A 16,061-nucleotide genomic window follows, 5' to 3' on the forward strand; every position below is an offset into this window, starting at 1 on the left:
ATCTTTAGGTAACACTTAACTTAAAAGTGTTAAGCTATCATGCAGATAAACCAATAAGCTGTTAATTGATGAAAATTAATGTTACTGTTGTTAAACAAAAAAACCCAAAAAAACAAAAAAAAAGATTTGATTAATATACAAGATCTTCTCAGCCCTAAACCTTTATATCACAAGGAAATGTTTGCTGGTAAAATAGCTGATTGGACTGGGAAGCCAGTTCCCAGGGAGATCTATTTCACATGTACTCTTCCAGCACAGAATCACAATCATAGAGAATTTGGGTTGAAATAAGACCTCTACTGGGTCAGTCCAGTGCACTCAACTAGGGTAGGATTGATTTCAAATGCTATTCCTTTGTTCATGAAAAACTTAGATCTATCTATTTAAATAAAATATTTTCCTCATACGGTGTCATGGGAATGATACCATGCAAATCCTTATGAGGGAACAAACCAATTATATTGGGTTTTTTGCCTTGTAATATAATGCTATGTTTCAGAGGTATTTGTGTATTATTGTAAGTAACTAATTTGGGGAAAAAAATTAGTTGTTTTCTGTTACTAAAACCCTGACAACTGATCAGCTTGGACATTTACTAGCTGGTGTTAATTAGGCCGGGATCACAGGTTTGATCCCAGTGTGGAGCAACTAACTCTTTTTCTTTATGGGCGGGCCACTTAACTCATGTCTGTTTACAGAAGTAAAATCATCTTGCATAATTATGCCCCTCAAAAATGAATGAAATGAAATAAAAAAATGAATTCATCAATGCAAAGTCATCACCATTGGTTCAAAAACAAGTCACAGCATGTGTCCTATTGCTCAGTGTTTCATGCCCTGTTTTATGTTAAAAACACAGGTTATACAGTGACACTGGCTGGGCTCACATTCCGCCACAGCACTTAGTTGTGCATGACCTTGAAAGGTTACTAAGGCTCTTTTCCTTCAGTTTCACCATATATAAAATAGAATTACTAAAACGACCCGCTATGTGGTTCTTGGGGGGATTAAATGAGATAAACAAGATAGACTGCTTACAAGGTACTTGGCTCATGGTAAACTAAATCTTCCAATGTATTTACTAACCAGGGAGAACTGTTTTAAACTATCTTAGTTTCTGTCAAAATTATTTGTGAAATGAGCCCTGAAAAACTGTGGCTAAATTTAGTTCTTCAGTGAGTATTAGAAATCTATGTTTCTCCTCCATGATGACTAAAACTCTCAGACTAATGAGCCTATGGATGCTGTGTTTACTCATCTTTAAATAGCATTCATCTGTTGTAATGAACACAAGTCTTCTCTGAAGTGTAGATATTTAATTTCCAAGCAATGAGAAGTTTTCTCCAGTCATTAGGCAATAGGTGAAAAGGGAAAGCTGGTCAATCTCTGGCATGAGTTATTAGCAGAAGTTCTCAATTTTGGCTGTACTTTGGAATCATCTAGGGAGCTTTAAAAAAACAAAAAACAAAAACAAAAAACAAAAAACAAAAACAAACAAACAAACAAAAAAACCCAGTGCCTGGGTTATTCCCCTAAAAGATTCTAATGTAATTGGCCTGTGTTTATGCCTGGGTGGTGAGATTTGTTAAGGGCTCATAGCAGGTGATTTTAATATGTAGCCAAGATTGTGTACCACCATGGTTAAAGAACAGTCAGGCCCTGGGTCAGGTCAGAATCTGATCTATCATATTTATATCACAGTCAGCCTCTCCACTACAGCTGCAGAGAGCTGTACCTTCTGGAAGGCAAAGAGAGGAGGGGAAAAATCTTTTTTTTTTTTTTTTTTAAATCATGTTTTCATTACTTCCTCACCAACACCAAGATGTATAAGCTGACATTTTTGAGGTAAGAGACTCTTAGGCCTCATCTTAATGATTTATTTATTCATCTTTGAATCTCAGTCATAAATTCACATAAGCCTTGGCTTAATGCAATTCATCAAAATTGGCTGTTATTATAGAACTGTAGGATTATTCTGAAGGAATCACATGAAATTGCTAACACACATATTAAAAAAAAGTCTCTACGTTCTTTTTTTCATGCTTTTCTTACCTGTGTTCATGTGGGATCATGGAATTCCAGGGCTGGCATTTGATGCCACTCTTAGTGATAGATACCGTTCCCTTGTAGCTACCTCCTTTACCAATGATGCAGTTTCTAATGTAGTCTATCAGAAGAAAGCAGAGAAAAAATTTATAACTATGTGTAACATATGCGGTTATATATTTAAAAAGAAAAAGAAAATTCCATCCAAATCTTCAGGTAATTAATGTTTATAAGATCTCTCAAATCAAACTGACATTTCTTGCCTACAGTTTCTACTATTTTCAAAATAGTACATTTCAGAATAATACAAAACAAAACAAAACAAGACTACTGAGAGGTTTTAATTTTGTGAGTATATTCTACCATAACAACAGAGATTAGTCTATGTACTTATTGTAGATAAGTCAGTATACACAACAGGCCAGGCAAATTTAATTTGACAGAATGATATGCTTAAATATACAGACCATTTTAAGATAATGTTAAAAATGATAAGTAATTTGTAAAATCTATTCAATTCAAAGAGTTACTTTAAGATAATAAGAATAACTGACTTGTCTTTATCTCAATAAAATTGTATAGCTTTTTATATATGCATGTATGTATATGTCTAAGTGATAGTTGTATTGTTTTGATTATTATTTTCTATATTTTTGCTAACTTTTCAGCTGCAAACTATAGAGCAATTAAATTTAAACAAGCTATATATTCCTATCAAATAATAGTATATACAGTTGCTAGCAACCTAGAAGATTACAAAATGGTGTTATACTAGATTATAAATTATGTTTAGGATTTGTAGAATTATTGTGGTATATAGAAATCATCTTATTTTCTTTTTTTTAAGATCATCTTATTTTCTACCATAAATTAATCCTAATTTACTTTCAGTGTCTACCCTCTTAACAAGGAAATATCTGTGTATATTACCAAATACTCAAATTTAATGACAACACGATTTAAGAATACACTAAAATTGAAATAAATACTATTATCATAAATACAATCCATAATTATTATTTTGCATGATAAGAGATTTATTTTGTAAAGCTCATATTTATTTAACATTCTCCAATTATTTCACTGATATAATTCTGCTTTGGATCAAAGTGAATATAGTATCAGATAAACAAAATAGACACATTAACAAATAATATGATCTCAGTTCTTCTTTAAAGATTTTTAAAGTATATAATTAGGAAAAGGCACAACTAGTATTTCAAAATCTCCACATTTTATCATCAGCAATCACCACTATGACAGATTAGTTACCCAAAGTTGTTAACATTTAAAATGCTATGTAATAAAATGCTCAAAATGTACTATAATATAAGGTTTGTTAAACTATTAATTTAAGGTGGCACTTTCTAAAATGAACATGGACAACATCAGTTCTAAGAGATGCTCCTAGAAATAAATAAAGAGGGAGGGGCAATCTAATTACGGAAAGTTTGGGAAATGCTCTCTTTAAAATACCATATTGAAAATAGTTAAGACACTAGTATCTTCTGTCTTAATGGAAGAACTGACCGCATAACAGATCCACCTATAATAGAAAAATTAGTGATAAAGAGCACTGTGGCAGGAAATTACATATATTTTATGCTTTATTTTGTTATGAAATGCTTAGGGAGAAGCCAGTTACCTTTGTTTTCATAGAGGTCGAATTCATGACCAAAGTCTTTTTTCACGCCACTTGTCATGCTATTGAAAGGGAACCAGAGGCATCTTTTCCTTGCTTTATCAAAAACAAAGGCCCTGAAAAAAATATCTAAATGAAAAGAAGGAATACTACTATTTATACAGTTTTTAAAGAAGGGGCACATGGTTTAACCAAGGAGGGCGATATAAAAAGACACATGGTTATATATGCATAATAAAAACCTGAGTGATTTTTGAACCTACCATTTTGATGGCCAAATAAGAAAGAACAAAATTAAGTTTTCATACATGTAGATTTAAATATCAGAATACTATGTGGAAAGTTCTCATGTTATTCTAAATGATGTCTAGAAAAATGAAGTCAGGCAAAATCAATATATGACACAACTGCTTGGATTATTTCTGAAGACTTTTTTTGTAAGTATGCAGAAAGTGGGAAGATTTTGTTTGTAGTTATATACAAATGATTGTATCTGCAATATCATGATTAATTTTCAAAGTTTGCAATTGTGTAAAGTACACTCTAAAATGACATTTCCTAAAATGAATTAGAAAAATCACCATCCAGGATATTCTCCTAGCAAAAGGGATCTGAAATCAAATGTCTGGAAAATTTTGCCTATTATATCCTTTCTTGGTGAGCTAAAAGCATGGAAGCTTAATAAAGGCTATGAAAAGCTTACTATCAGGGTAAGTGTTTATGTAAAGCAATGTTTCCTAAATAGACTTAATTGCATAGGCATTTTTAATTTTAAAAATCTATTAATATCACATTGCATATGCTCTTGATACATCTATCTTGCAGAAAATTATGAAAATGTGTCACTTCTACAGTCATCATTCCTATAGCTAAGTATTATATTGGGTTTTGTTCACTAAAAAAGTCTTTCTAAACAAAATTGTAAGTAGAAAAAAACCCTTAACTGATGGTAGTAAAGAACTTGAACTTGATAAAATTTTCAACATATTAAACGTTACCATGTCTTAGAATGTAGAAAATGAAGTGGGAGTTCTGACCTGTTTACCTGCTTTTAAGAAATGATATCAAAACTCCTTCTCTCTATGTTTGTGCTAATTACAATGCCACCATGTACAACTATCTAATTAAAAGAAATACAGATTTTCTAAGAATAAGGATTTTTCACTTCTACTCCTTATAATATCTTTTAGGAACACATAGTTTTCTTATAACTTTAGATATTCCAAGCTAGTCACTTATTTCTTAGTAATCTGCCAACTTTTAAATAATTTTAAATAAGGGGAAATAACTTTTATGAAAGATAAAAATATGCTATAAAATTATTTAAAACATTTTACCTATGATCTCATATTTTTATATAGTACATTTTATTCTATATCCAAATAACTTCAAAAAATTATATGCATAAACTTTGAGCTTTGACTTACACATCGATATTTTGAAATATCTACCTACAAGAACATCTTACAGCTGAAATCATAATTAAGAGCAAATCACAAAAGTGTATTTTGCAGTGGCGGCAGATAACTTAAGAGAGGACTGGCTAATAATACACTTGAATTTTGATCTGGTGGACTGTAGCTTATGCAATACATGTTAAATTCTCTATTATGCTATTGTAGCATGTGGGGGGGGTGTTAAATGACTTTGAATGCACAGTTATTAGAGAAAGAACACATGTTAATAAAAACTAAACAAACATCTAAAACCAAATCTTAAAGTTACAGTTGCCACTTAACTTTACATTAAAAGAAATTTGCGCACACATATATAAACTACTCTTCTATGGATAATATGGCTTTGACATGAGAATGCCTTGGAGGTAACTCATGAGTCCCATCAGGAACATGCAAGATTTGCCTCTGTGAATACACAGGCGATTCCATCTGACAAGTGGGTAACCCAGTTTCCAGTTTGCTGACTTGACTTCACCCTTTTCGCTCATTCCATTACAATGCCATATTCTCTCAGAAAAGTGTTTCCTTGAATCACTTTATACCTCCAAATAGACTGTATCCAAACAGTCAGATCCTAGAGTTGCATCTTCTTTTAAGTTTGACTTTAGGAGTCTTCATCTTATCCTTATTTTAATTATCATATTCCTTTCAATAATTTATTTTGTCTAGGTTTCTAGTTGTTTATGGCAGGAAGGCAATTCCAGTGCCAGCTACTCAGTCATGGGTGGAGGAAAAAAGCCTCATATTTTCTTCTCTTGAGTCAAGTATGGATAGCAATTTTCTGAGGAGCTTAGAATGAGGCATTCTGATCATCTTCCCTACCCAGCAAAAAAGAACTTTGATCTCTGTAAAATCAATATTGTTGATACCTTCTCAGGAGGAGATCATGTTTGAGAATGTTCCACCCTGTACCCACTGAATCACATATGCTTTCACATAGCATTGCTGGTATTTTCCAAGCATTTTTGTGTATTTGCCATTGTCTTTCAATGATTCTAGTCCATATAACAAGCCTGCAAAAAGATCCTTTAATTCATTAAGAATGTAATTTCAGAGTATCACAGTATGTCCATTCAATTCTGAACAACCAATGTATTAGTCACCGCAAACACATGTGCATATAAATTTGGGATAGACAAGTGAGAAGGATGACACATATCTGTGCAGAAGAATTCTCTCTGTACAAAGGTATTATGCATGTGGTTTTCTGCACAGTTTGCAATAAACTTGAAGGCTAAATGTAACGAAACCAGAATATAGTAGGAGAGTATGAAACCTCATATACATGGTGTATGTAAAGATTTTTAATCAGGTCACGTGTTCTCTAATGCAGCAAAATCATCTTAGTTCCTCCTAAATAAAACATAGGGAAAGGTTTTTGTTTTGTTTTGTTTTGTTTTGTTTTGTTTTCTAGAAATAAGGCTGACTAATGTGAAAATTGGAAGTAGTAATGCTTTCCTTACTCATGGATTCAGGAGAGTGTATTTTCAGATTCAGAGTTAAATAATAAGATGAGGTTCTCCCATTTCCCTTGCCCCACCTTCCCAAGCCCATGAGGGGAAAATATAATAAATCTAACCCCATCAATTGTGAGAACATCGCCATAAATCTGCACAGCTATGATGTTGATTGAGAGTAGTTTTCTCTAATTTACTTTTAATAATCTCAAGGCAGGAAAATCAGGGAAAGAAACAGAATTATCATAGGAATATACTTGCAAAGTCAATTCCCCACTCCCCTTGTCAGGAAATATCTCCCTGAAAGTGACAGTTTGGCAATAAAAATATTTCCAGAGGAGTTGTAAATGAATAGAAAGGAGTTAGTCTGTCCTCCGCTACATCTGTCGAGGACCTTCTCTGACCACGTCCTTTCCCCGAGGCCCGTAACACTCATTTCTCTGAAAAAGGTAGGATGAGATTAGGATTGCTTGCCATGGCATTACTAAAATCTGTGTCCACATTACATGTCACTGTCCAAATGCAGTAGAGTAGAATTTAAAACTGACAGGGTATCATTCACAGTCCTGTAAAAAATAGAATGAAATAAGGAATAAACGGGTATAAAGTAAATGAGGGGATGGGAATGTTTATGAAGAATGAGGAAATGCATTTTCTTCTGGCAATTCAGAAAGCCATTCAGAGTGGCGATTGCCTCCTTCATGGTCCAAAACTCCCATGTTTTATCCTTGGGATCAGTGGCAAAGGAGGAAGGAATTCTTCCCTGTGAGGTCGCACAGGGAATTTCAAATGATAAGAAAACCCTCCATTTGAATCCCCTCATGCCTCTTCGGATTTCTCTGTCACTTTTCACCTAAAACTTCATCATCACTAGCCCAGCTCCTTTTGAACAGCCTTTGCTGCTGACACCAATCCCTCTACTTTTTTATCTAATTCTCTCAACACCTTTTATTTAAATCCCTAAAGACAATGATGTAAGTTGCAGTAAATTCTGGCTCTGGCCCAACTTATTCTGAAAATTCCTCCACTCCTCTTCCAAGAAAAAAAAAAATTATTCTGAATAGAATATTTTAAAATATTGGATAAAAGGCAATCTAATGGAATTTTAGTTTCTAAAGTTCAACTGTTCATAAGGTGAGAAAACACAAATTCCATAACCAAAGACACTCTGGGTTCTGAAACATACCATTTATGTGCTTTCCCTTACTCATATTTCCATCAACTAAGAGCTACATATTCTGTTATAATGAGTTAAAACTAAAGTCAAGCTTATACTTTAAGGGCAAATTACACTGAATGCAAAGGAAAAAAAAACAAAAACCCGATGATGATAATTAGTAGATGCTATATTTGGAAAGTTATCCTAAGAACAAAATGAAGCAACTTACTTGCAAGTGAATGGAAGTCCTTTATTCCTAATACATCTATTGGCACATTGGTCTGCAGTGTTCATTTTTTTTGTTTTTATCTTCAGTAATGGGTCTTCTTTAATTAGAGTAGTCTTTGCTGACTTTTTGAATTCATGAAGTGTGTTTCTTCTTTTCTTCTGTCCTTCTATTAATAATAATAATTTTTTTTAAAAAATGGAGGAAATGCTTTTAAGGCTCATATAGAAAAAAATGTCCTTAAGGATCATCCATAAGATAGTGATTTCATCTGACAACATACTAGATCTCCAGGGGTTGGGGGTGAAGTGAGGTGGGGATTGATACTCTCAGATAGTTAAGAGCAAGAGAGGAATATTGTAATCAGTGAAGAATAAAGAACTTGTCATGTAGGGTCACTCATCTACATTCTTTAAAATGAAATATGCTTTTAAAAACTAGGACAGAGTTCACTCTAAAGAAATAAATGACATGATATTCTCCAAACAGTATGAAAGCAAATGCCCAGGCATATCATATCATGCTTTATAATTAAATTTGTCATTTTCCTTCTACAGTTGGTCCTTATGTAAGTTATAGTATTAATTAGATAAGTCAATTCAATTACATGTGAGAAACTTCTCACTAAAAATGGTGCAATGGATAAATTCTTCTGGCTTTCTTTAAAGTATTTCATATTATTCATATTTTAGCCCTTCTCATTTCCTACAGAAGTGTTTTCTGTGTTTGGGGGCACTATTTCTTAAGTATCACTGAATTGTTTGCCTTGAAATCAAGCCAAATGCTATAAATCAAATGTATGTAAAACTTCAAGCTTTAATGTAGCAATATCATTTTTCTTCATGAGAGTATTCTACAAGGCCCCTAGATAGCATGAAGCCTCCTATTAAAAACATGAAAAACAGAACTAGAACATCCTGAAGGACTTAATCTTATAGATGACTTTAAAGGATCAAGAACTACTTCTTCATCCTCAGTGTGCCCAAAGTTACCTAGTTTCTAATAGTCACTATCTTCACCATGAGAATCAAAATGTCTAAGAGACCTATTGTACAATGCAATAAGGATGGGCGTGATTGTGCCTCTCCTCTGCCTGCCAGTTCTTTTGAAAACCCTGTGACAAAGGCAGTAATAATATATTTATTTTTAAGATGAAGAAACCAAGACACAAGGAAAAATCAATTGCCTATTTAGCAAACCTCAACTGAAACCCAGCTGCCTCACTTCAGAACCCCCAGCCCCCACTCTTAAACACTCATGATGCCATCTATTTTTTTAAGAATTCTAAGTATGTAGAAATACGGCTTTTAAATATTTTCTGAAGATCCGGTTCAGAGCTATCAGTAGAGAAGAAATTTGGATGGTAGAACAGGAAATACATTCCTGGTTTTTATATGTAGTAAATGTGCCAAGAAAAGAGGGTGAAAATTTTTGTGCAGAAAATTTGGAAATATGGCTAGCAGAGTGAGGTACAAACAATGGCATCATACTCTCAAGTTTGCCAGCAACCACTGGCTCCAGTTGGTTTATTAAACATGCAGATACTATTCATTAATGTCTATCCTAACCTGAAGTCCACAATAAATACGAGAAAACATGAAGTCCTCTAAATTTCTGGTTCTCTGTAAAACTCCAAAGCATAATTCCCAAAAGACTGGTACTAATTTCTGTAATAATGTTTTCATTTTTAACTTTTCTTTGCCCTACAAGATGGAATGGCCATGGTACAACAGATATAATTTAAAAGACATTTTAACATAGAAATTCATTCAACCAAATAATCTATCAACATGTTATTTATTGAGTGCGGAGCAAATGCCTTGCATAACGTTGGCAGACAGATAATAATTCTGGCATTCTTACCGACTTGCCAAATGACTTTGTTTAATTACCTAAAATGCCAATATACCAATGAGTCAGTCTACAAAATAAAAGTTGTATTTGAAGCTATTTAAATTATAATTATTAAGTAAATATTTGGAAATTAATTCAGATTAAAAAGTTATAAATATGCAAAGGTTTAGCTTTGTTTTTGAAATTCCATTCTTTAATTTCTGGCATAGAGAAGAAATTGTTATTCTCCCAGGCAAAGTGGTATAATTCTTTTCACATTTTGGTTTCTGCCACAGAACCATGTTAATGGGAGATATGTCTCTCCATTAGGAGTTTCTTCCTTTGACCGTAGTGCACCATTTCTTAAGTGCTGTGAAATGTTTCACAGAATAATAATCATTTGATTTCCTATATAAATTGGAATATTTCTTAGAAACAAACAGTTTATGGATGCCGAAAATCTATTAAATAAAACTGTTGACTAAAATGGAAGTTATATATATATATATATAGATATATGGATTATATATTTCTCAAATAAATTCAGTTAATTAAAAATATAGAATTAAAATTGGCCTGATGAATAATGTGTTTATTATACATAGCTAAGTGTGAGAGAAGGGCATAAAACTAAATTTTAGAAGTCTGAGGCAAACATTAAATTCAGATATGTATTTTACTAATTATCAGATTCAGTTAACTAAAAATATAGAGCACTGGGTGTTACACGCAATTAAGGAATCACTGAACACTACATCAAAAACTAATGATGTACTATACAGTGGCTAACTGGACATAATAAAAAAAATGAAATAAAATAAGCCTGATGATTAATATGTTTATTATACATATCTAAATGTGAGAAGAGAGCATAAAACTAAATTTTAAAAGTCTGAGGCAAACATTAAATTCAGATATGCATTTTACTAATTATCAAATAAAATTGAACCCCTTGTGGATGCTCTGGTTTCTTGGGTCAATACCGTGCACTATGAAGGCAAGTACTGAGGGCTACTATAGAGAAAAGAGGTCTCTGTGGGATTGTTGGTTGTGTTTAATTCTACAGATCCTCAGTTGACCTATTGAGATGTGTTAATGTGTGACTATACCTCATAAAAGTAGTCTAACTCTTGCTTGCTGATAAGTTTTTCCATCACCACCTTTCATCTAAAGATCAAAACACATTCAGAAAAGCAAATCAATCTATGATTTCCCTTTACTAGATAATAGATAGGAGTGAAAAGCTTGTATGGGGCTACAGAACTAATCAAAGGCAATGGGAACCAGATACCAGGATTCTCTTTTCACTATTTATTTCTTATGATTTAGAAGCTTTCCTTTATAATTTAATCATTTCTACTAAGTCAGTAACAAATTACTCAAAACTGTGAAGTTCAAGCTCGTTGTACATCATGTAATCCAGGCAGCTATAAAACTGATTTCTTCTTCAATAAAGGAAAAATTCAAAACAGGAGTCTAAAAGATAGCATGTCTAAATAAAACCCCTTTTCTGAAAATACTTTCAACTTTTTCTTCCATATGTATTAACAACTGATGATTGTTTTACTGAAAACAGTTAAGAGACCAACTTAATTTGGGAAGAAACTAAAAAAAAAAAAAAAAAAATCTTTGGATCAGATTTTTCCCTACTATTTTTTTGTGCATGACTATTAGTTGAAGTTTATAAACAAAATACTGAAATGAAATCAAAGGGTGAGAGATCACTGCAACTTTGTCATGCTTTCTTGTACTTTAAATTACAAATCCTTTCTCCTCTTCTCCCAGTATGGGAAAACATTCTGGAAGCTATATTTCCTGAAGAACCTGAAATCCCTGTTTTAGAACTGAAATCATTAGGATCTTAGTGAAAACCTACAAACAGAAAGTAGGGTCAAATGTATCAAGGTGCATGAAGAAAGACACATTTCTCCCTCTGGTCCCTGGCCTCACACTCATTTCTCTCAGTACCTCATATATTTTCTTCTCTGTATGGACTAACCATTGACTTCAAAGGAAAACCATGCAAGGAAAGGATTTGCAGGGTGTGGAAAGAAGCAGGAATCTGGCTCCACATATTCTGAGAAACCTACCCACATGATTAGTGATTAACAGCTTGAAATGGCAAGATGTTAAGATGAAAGTACACAAATAATTAATGGAGGGAACGGTTGTGACTGAAGACTTTAACCTTCCCAAAGACAAGAATCATAAATACTAGTTCACAGTTTCATTGCTTTTATCTAGGACCTGGATTTCCCAGTTGGTGTTTGAGAAGCAAGCAAAATAATCTCTTCCAAAGAGGTTTACACAACGAAGTGATAGTCAAGGTGGGATTCAGGGCCTCCCCCTTCTTCACCTTCATTCAGCTTCCTTGTTCAAGATATCATTGTCACAGATTCCTCCTCCTGGTCTCTTCCCTGACCATCTGTTTTTGCCAACAACTCTCCCTCCACACAGCAACCAAAACAACCACACTGAAATACAATTTAAGTTGGGTCTCTTGTCTACACTAAAATTTCCAACTGCTACCCAAGATGTTCAGAATAGTTTAGCACGACATTCATGCTTATGCACGCTACCTTATCTAATTTTTTAATCACAGGCCATACTACCCTCCTCAGGTACTCAGTACACCAGTCCCACATGGTTACTTGTCCTCATACTTTCTCACCTCCATGCCTTTGGCCACTTTGTTTTCCCCTGACTTTGGTACTGATCATGCTATTATCCATTTTTTTCATACTCAACTTGGGTACCATATTGCCCCCAAACTTCTTAAGCTAGAAATGAACTCTAAACCATAGTATTATAGTATTTCTAACACAGAGATTTTCACATATTACTTAGCAAAAGGGATTTTTAAAAGGCAATTTCAGTTGATTTCACTGTTTCTGGCTTCAGTATAAAAGGAAAATAAAAACAGCACATATTTCCTTCTCATAGATTTGGGTAGGAATCTCAACTCTATCCCTTTACTATGATAAGATAATTAAGGTCGTTAACCTCAATTTCCCCATGTAAGATGAGTTGAATACTGCTAATCTTATTAGAGTTAAATAAGTTCTTTTTTAGAGCTTGGTCCATAACAGTTGCTTAGCAAATGTAGGTTTCTTTCTCATTTGTTCATCTTTATATCCCACACGTTCCTGGACATGAGATGCTTACTTAATGCTTCTTTTGTTTCAGGGGATTGGATATCTGTTTCCAGTATAGGTGGAAGTGGATAGGGGGTAATTCTGTGTAGACAACTCCTGTAAGGATGGCTTGAATCCACTTTATTGCATATTTCTTAAGAAACGTTGCAATAAATGATCTCCATAATACATTCTGCTTATAATTGGTTGTCACCTCATTATAGTATCCACTTCTTTTCTAACATTGTATTATTTTAAATATGTACAAGTATAGACTCATAGGATAAACCTAAAAGTATAACCAAAGCAATTAACAACAAAACTCTAAATGTTCAATGTCAGATGATATAAAAAAGGATAAACTTTGTATGTTCTAAGAGGACTATCTGCGTTCTCCATTTTGGAGAATGTTATTTAAAAAAACAAAAACAAAAACAAAAACAAAACAAAACAACTGTCAAAATAAACTTGCCACCCAAACTAAGCCAGACCCTCTTTTGATGACAATTTTTGCATTATCCACTTCAGGATTTATTCACAGCATATCTGTAATTCCCAATTGGCCTCGCCTTGCCTGCCAGCACACTCTTGGGCTGCATTCTCCCTATACTCAGGAAACGCAGTCATTTCAACATTAGCCAAAGTGAAATATAATTACAAATGTATATCTACTGCCAAAACTTCGTAATGCATGCCAAAAACAAATAGACGTTGTCTATGGGTGATCTCCCGTTTGGGTTTTCCACATTGTGTTTCCTTCGCATTAGAACAGATGATTTCAGGTAACCATATTATACTTCAGACCATCAACATTTGAATCTTTAAAAATGAAAGCTCTCCAAATATTAGCCATGTTTTCAATTTATGCTCAAAATCCCCTGAAATCAGCAATGCCTTACGAGAGTTCATTTTAGCATGACACACCTCAAGCATGATAACCTGCCTGATTGAACTGACTTCTTTTGTACCTCTTTGGAAATCATACCTAAATGTTTTCAAACTGGTCCTTCCTGCACACTGTTTTTTTGTTTTTGTTTTTGTTTTTGTTTTTTTCACAAGGACCACTTCACAAAATAGAAGAAAGCCAGGTGGGTCAAATGCTTTACCTTGTCATTTAGCAAATTCTTGATGTTTTCAACCCGGGTATTACATCAGAAACTAGATCAGAGCTCTGATAAATTTCATATTTAGCTTATCTCCAAAGATATGGCCAGTCCTCTGGTTTATATCATGAAAAGGCCATGTCTACCATGTGGGCATTTGTTCTATTCTTTTTTTCCCTCGTGCCTACCCATGGTGCTCACTACCTTCTCCCACTGGCATCTCAGCCACTACAATGATAATACAAACAAATACAGATGTTTCCTCTTGCCCTGATAACAACAGAAAACTTCCCAAAGCAGCATATGGAATCTCTACCGTTCCAGGAAGGTAGTTTGAACTCACCAGCAGTTCCTTCCCAACCTGTAAATTCGGGGGAGAAAATGGAAGACTGAAAGGAGGCATTCGGCAGCTGTAATCAGAGTCACACAGTTTGTGTCTCCCTTGCACTGTAGTTTCAAAGGGCAGGCATCCATACCCAGAGAGAATGAGATTTCAAGAGAGGCTTTCTCTTTCATTTTTATAACATGCATATACCCAGAGTTTAACCTGCCTCCTCCAAATGAAAACCTGTATAAAGTCATCATTTAGCCCTGAAGGTTGACTGAGTGATGTGGGGGTGCAGAATGTCATGGAAAATTATCCTCTGGAAAGCAAGGAGTCCCTGCTGTACTGACAGTCACTCTCCCTTCTTCAAGACCAGACCTTCTGTTCAGCTTTAAACTTGTCCAAACCAGCAAAATTCCAGCCAGGGTTAACACTTCATTTCTGTCCCACAGACCACAACTAGGAGGCTCAGGGGGAACCGGGCTGGGGCTGGGGTGGAGGACACATTCAGGGGATGTTAATTATCATTGTAAATGCTTTGCAAACAGAAAAAAAAGAATATCAAAAGAAAGCACCACAAGATGTTTTTCTTAAAAAAAAAAAAACATGCCACACACTGAGTTAAGAAAGGATGCTGGGGATGGGGTGAAGAGGGTGTTAGGGAAAGGAAAGGTTAGCAGGAGAGAGTTAAAAGAAGACTAATGATGAAGAAGAAGGGAAGACTAACCTGCATAGGGGATGGCGATGGGAAGCAGAAGCAGATGTAGGAGGACATGCTGCAGCAGCAGGACTGGCAGAAGTTTGGTCCCCCACATGGTGCTGCCGGACGCGCTGGCGGATCCCACTGGACGAGCAAGATGCCTGGCTGAGAGAAGCCTGTTCCGACTCAGTGCCTAAAAGAACCAGTCGGCTCTGAGCAGCTTTTTATTGCGATGAGCTAAGTTTGTTGTGTGATTAACTGGAAAGATCTAGGTCTGAACTCCCTCTTACGGTAAGAAACTGTTTAACAACAGCCCTTTACTCTCTTCCACCCTCTTCCTTTCCTCACTAACCACCCCCCCAACAACACCAAAAAGATCCCAGCTCCCCGCCCCCCCCAACTCTGTTTAGGAAAGAAACTTACAAAGAAAAGGTCACCTGGCCTGAGGCCAGCTCAATTTGGAAGCTCGAGCTCCAGATCCCTGTGGCTCCTATCCGAGTAGGGAAGGGAGGAGCAAGGCTCAGCCCAATAGCTAAATCAAGGCACAGGCAGAGGACCAATTCGCTAAATTTAAACAGGAAAATACATGTGTTTACATGTCTCTTTGGGAAAAGAGGAAGGGGAAGCAGCAGAAGAAGAAAGCAAAGAGCTGTCTTTCAGTCAAATGTGCTTTAGCTCCTAATCTGTCTGGTTTCCCTGCTAGAGCAAAGTAGAGATTCGAAACACTAACACAGGTTCCCTGGTGTGGGAGAGACAGGGCGGGACGAGGGAGGCAGGCGAGGAGGCAGAGCCAGGCTGGGCCAGCCCAGGTAAAAAGAGGTTAAGAAAGAAAAGGGTGCGGTATTGTGGGGTAAAAATAAACAAGCAACACCGACACCCACCACGTCAGGTAAGAAAACTGCCCCAGCCCAAAATGCTCAAAGCAGGCAGCTTCGCTCAGCAGCCAACTAAGTAAGCTCTGCAGTACCACAAATGTGCC

At 35.1% G+C, this 16,061-nt stretch overlaps 1 protein-coding gene across 5 annotated transcripts in view; it reads right to left on the reverse strand.

The window, feature by feature from the left end:
* HGF (hepatocyte growth factor) overlaps window positions 1–15,576 on the reverse strand; it is a 79,006-nt gene extending 63,430 nt beyond the window's left edge. For 2 of the 5 annotated variants that reach the window (XM_044386041.3, XM_044386029.3), the window contains exons 1-5: window positions 15,110–15,430; window positions 7,991–8,156; window positions 6,015–6,158; window positions 3,692–3,804; window positions 2,053–2,167 (exon numbers count right to left, since the gene is read on the reverse strand). In XM_044386041.3, the coding sequence (XP_044241976.1) occupies window positions 2,053–2,167; window positions 3,692–3,804; window positions 6,015–6,158; window positions 7,991–8,156; window positions 15,110–15,197 (626 nt within the window). In that variant the 5' untranslated portion in view covers window positions 15,198–15,430. Of the gene's footprint in view, window positions 1–2,052; window positions 2,168–3,691; window positions 3,805–6,014; window positions 6,159–7,990; window positions 8,157–15,109; window positions 15,431–15,505 lie in introns of those variants that run through there. The other 3 variants (XM_026504617.4, XM_026504607.4, XM_044386039.3) reach the window with 2 other exon arrangements.
* Between the last annotated feature and the right edge of the window lie 485 nt (window positions 15,577–16,061).

This window comes from Ursus arctos, unplaced genomic scaffold (genome assembly GCF_023065955.2).
Source record: "Ursus arctos isolate Adak ecotype North America unplaced genomic scaffold, UrsArc2.0 scaffold_3, whole genome shotgun sequence".
Taxonomy (NCBI): Eukaryota; Metazoa; Chordata; class Mammalia; order Carnivora; family Ursidae; genus Ursus; species Ursus arctos.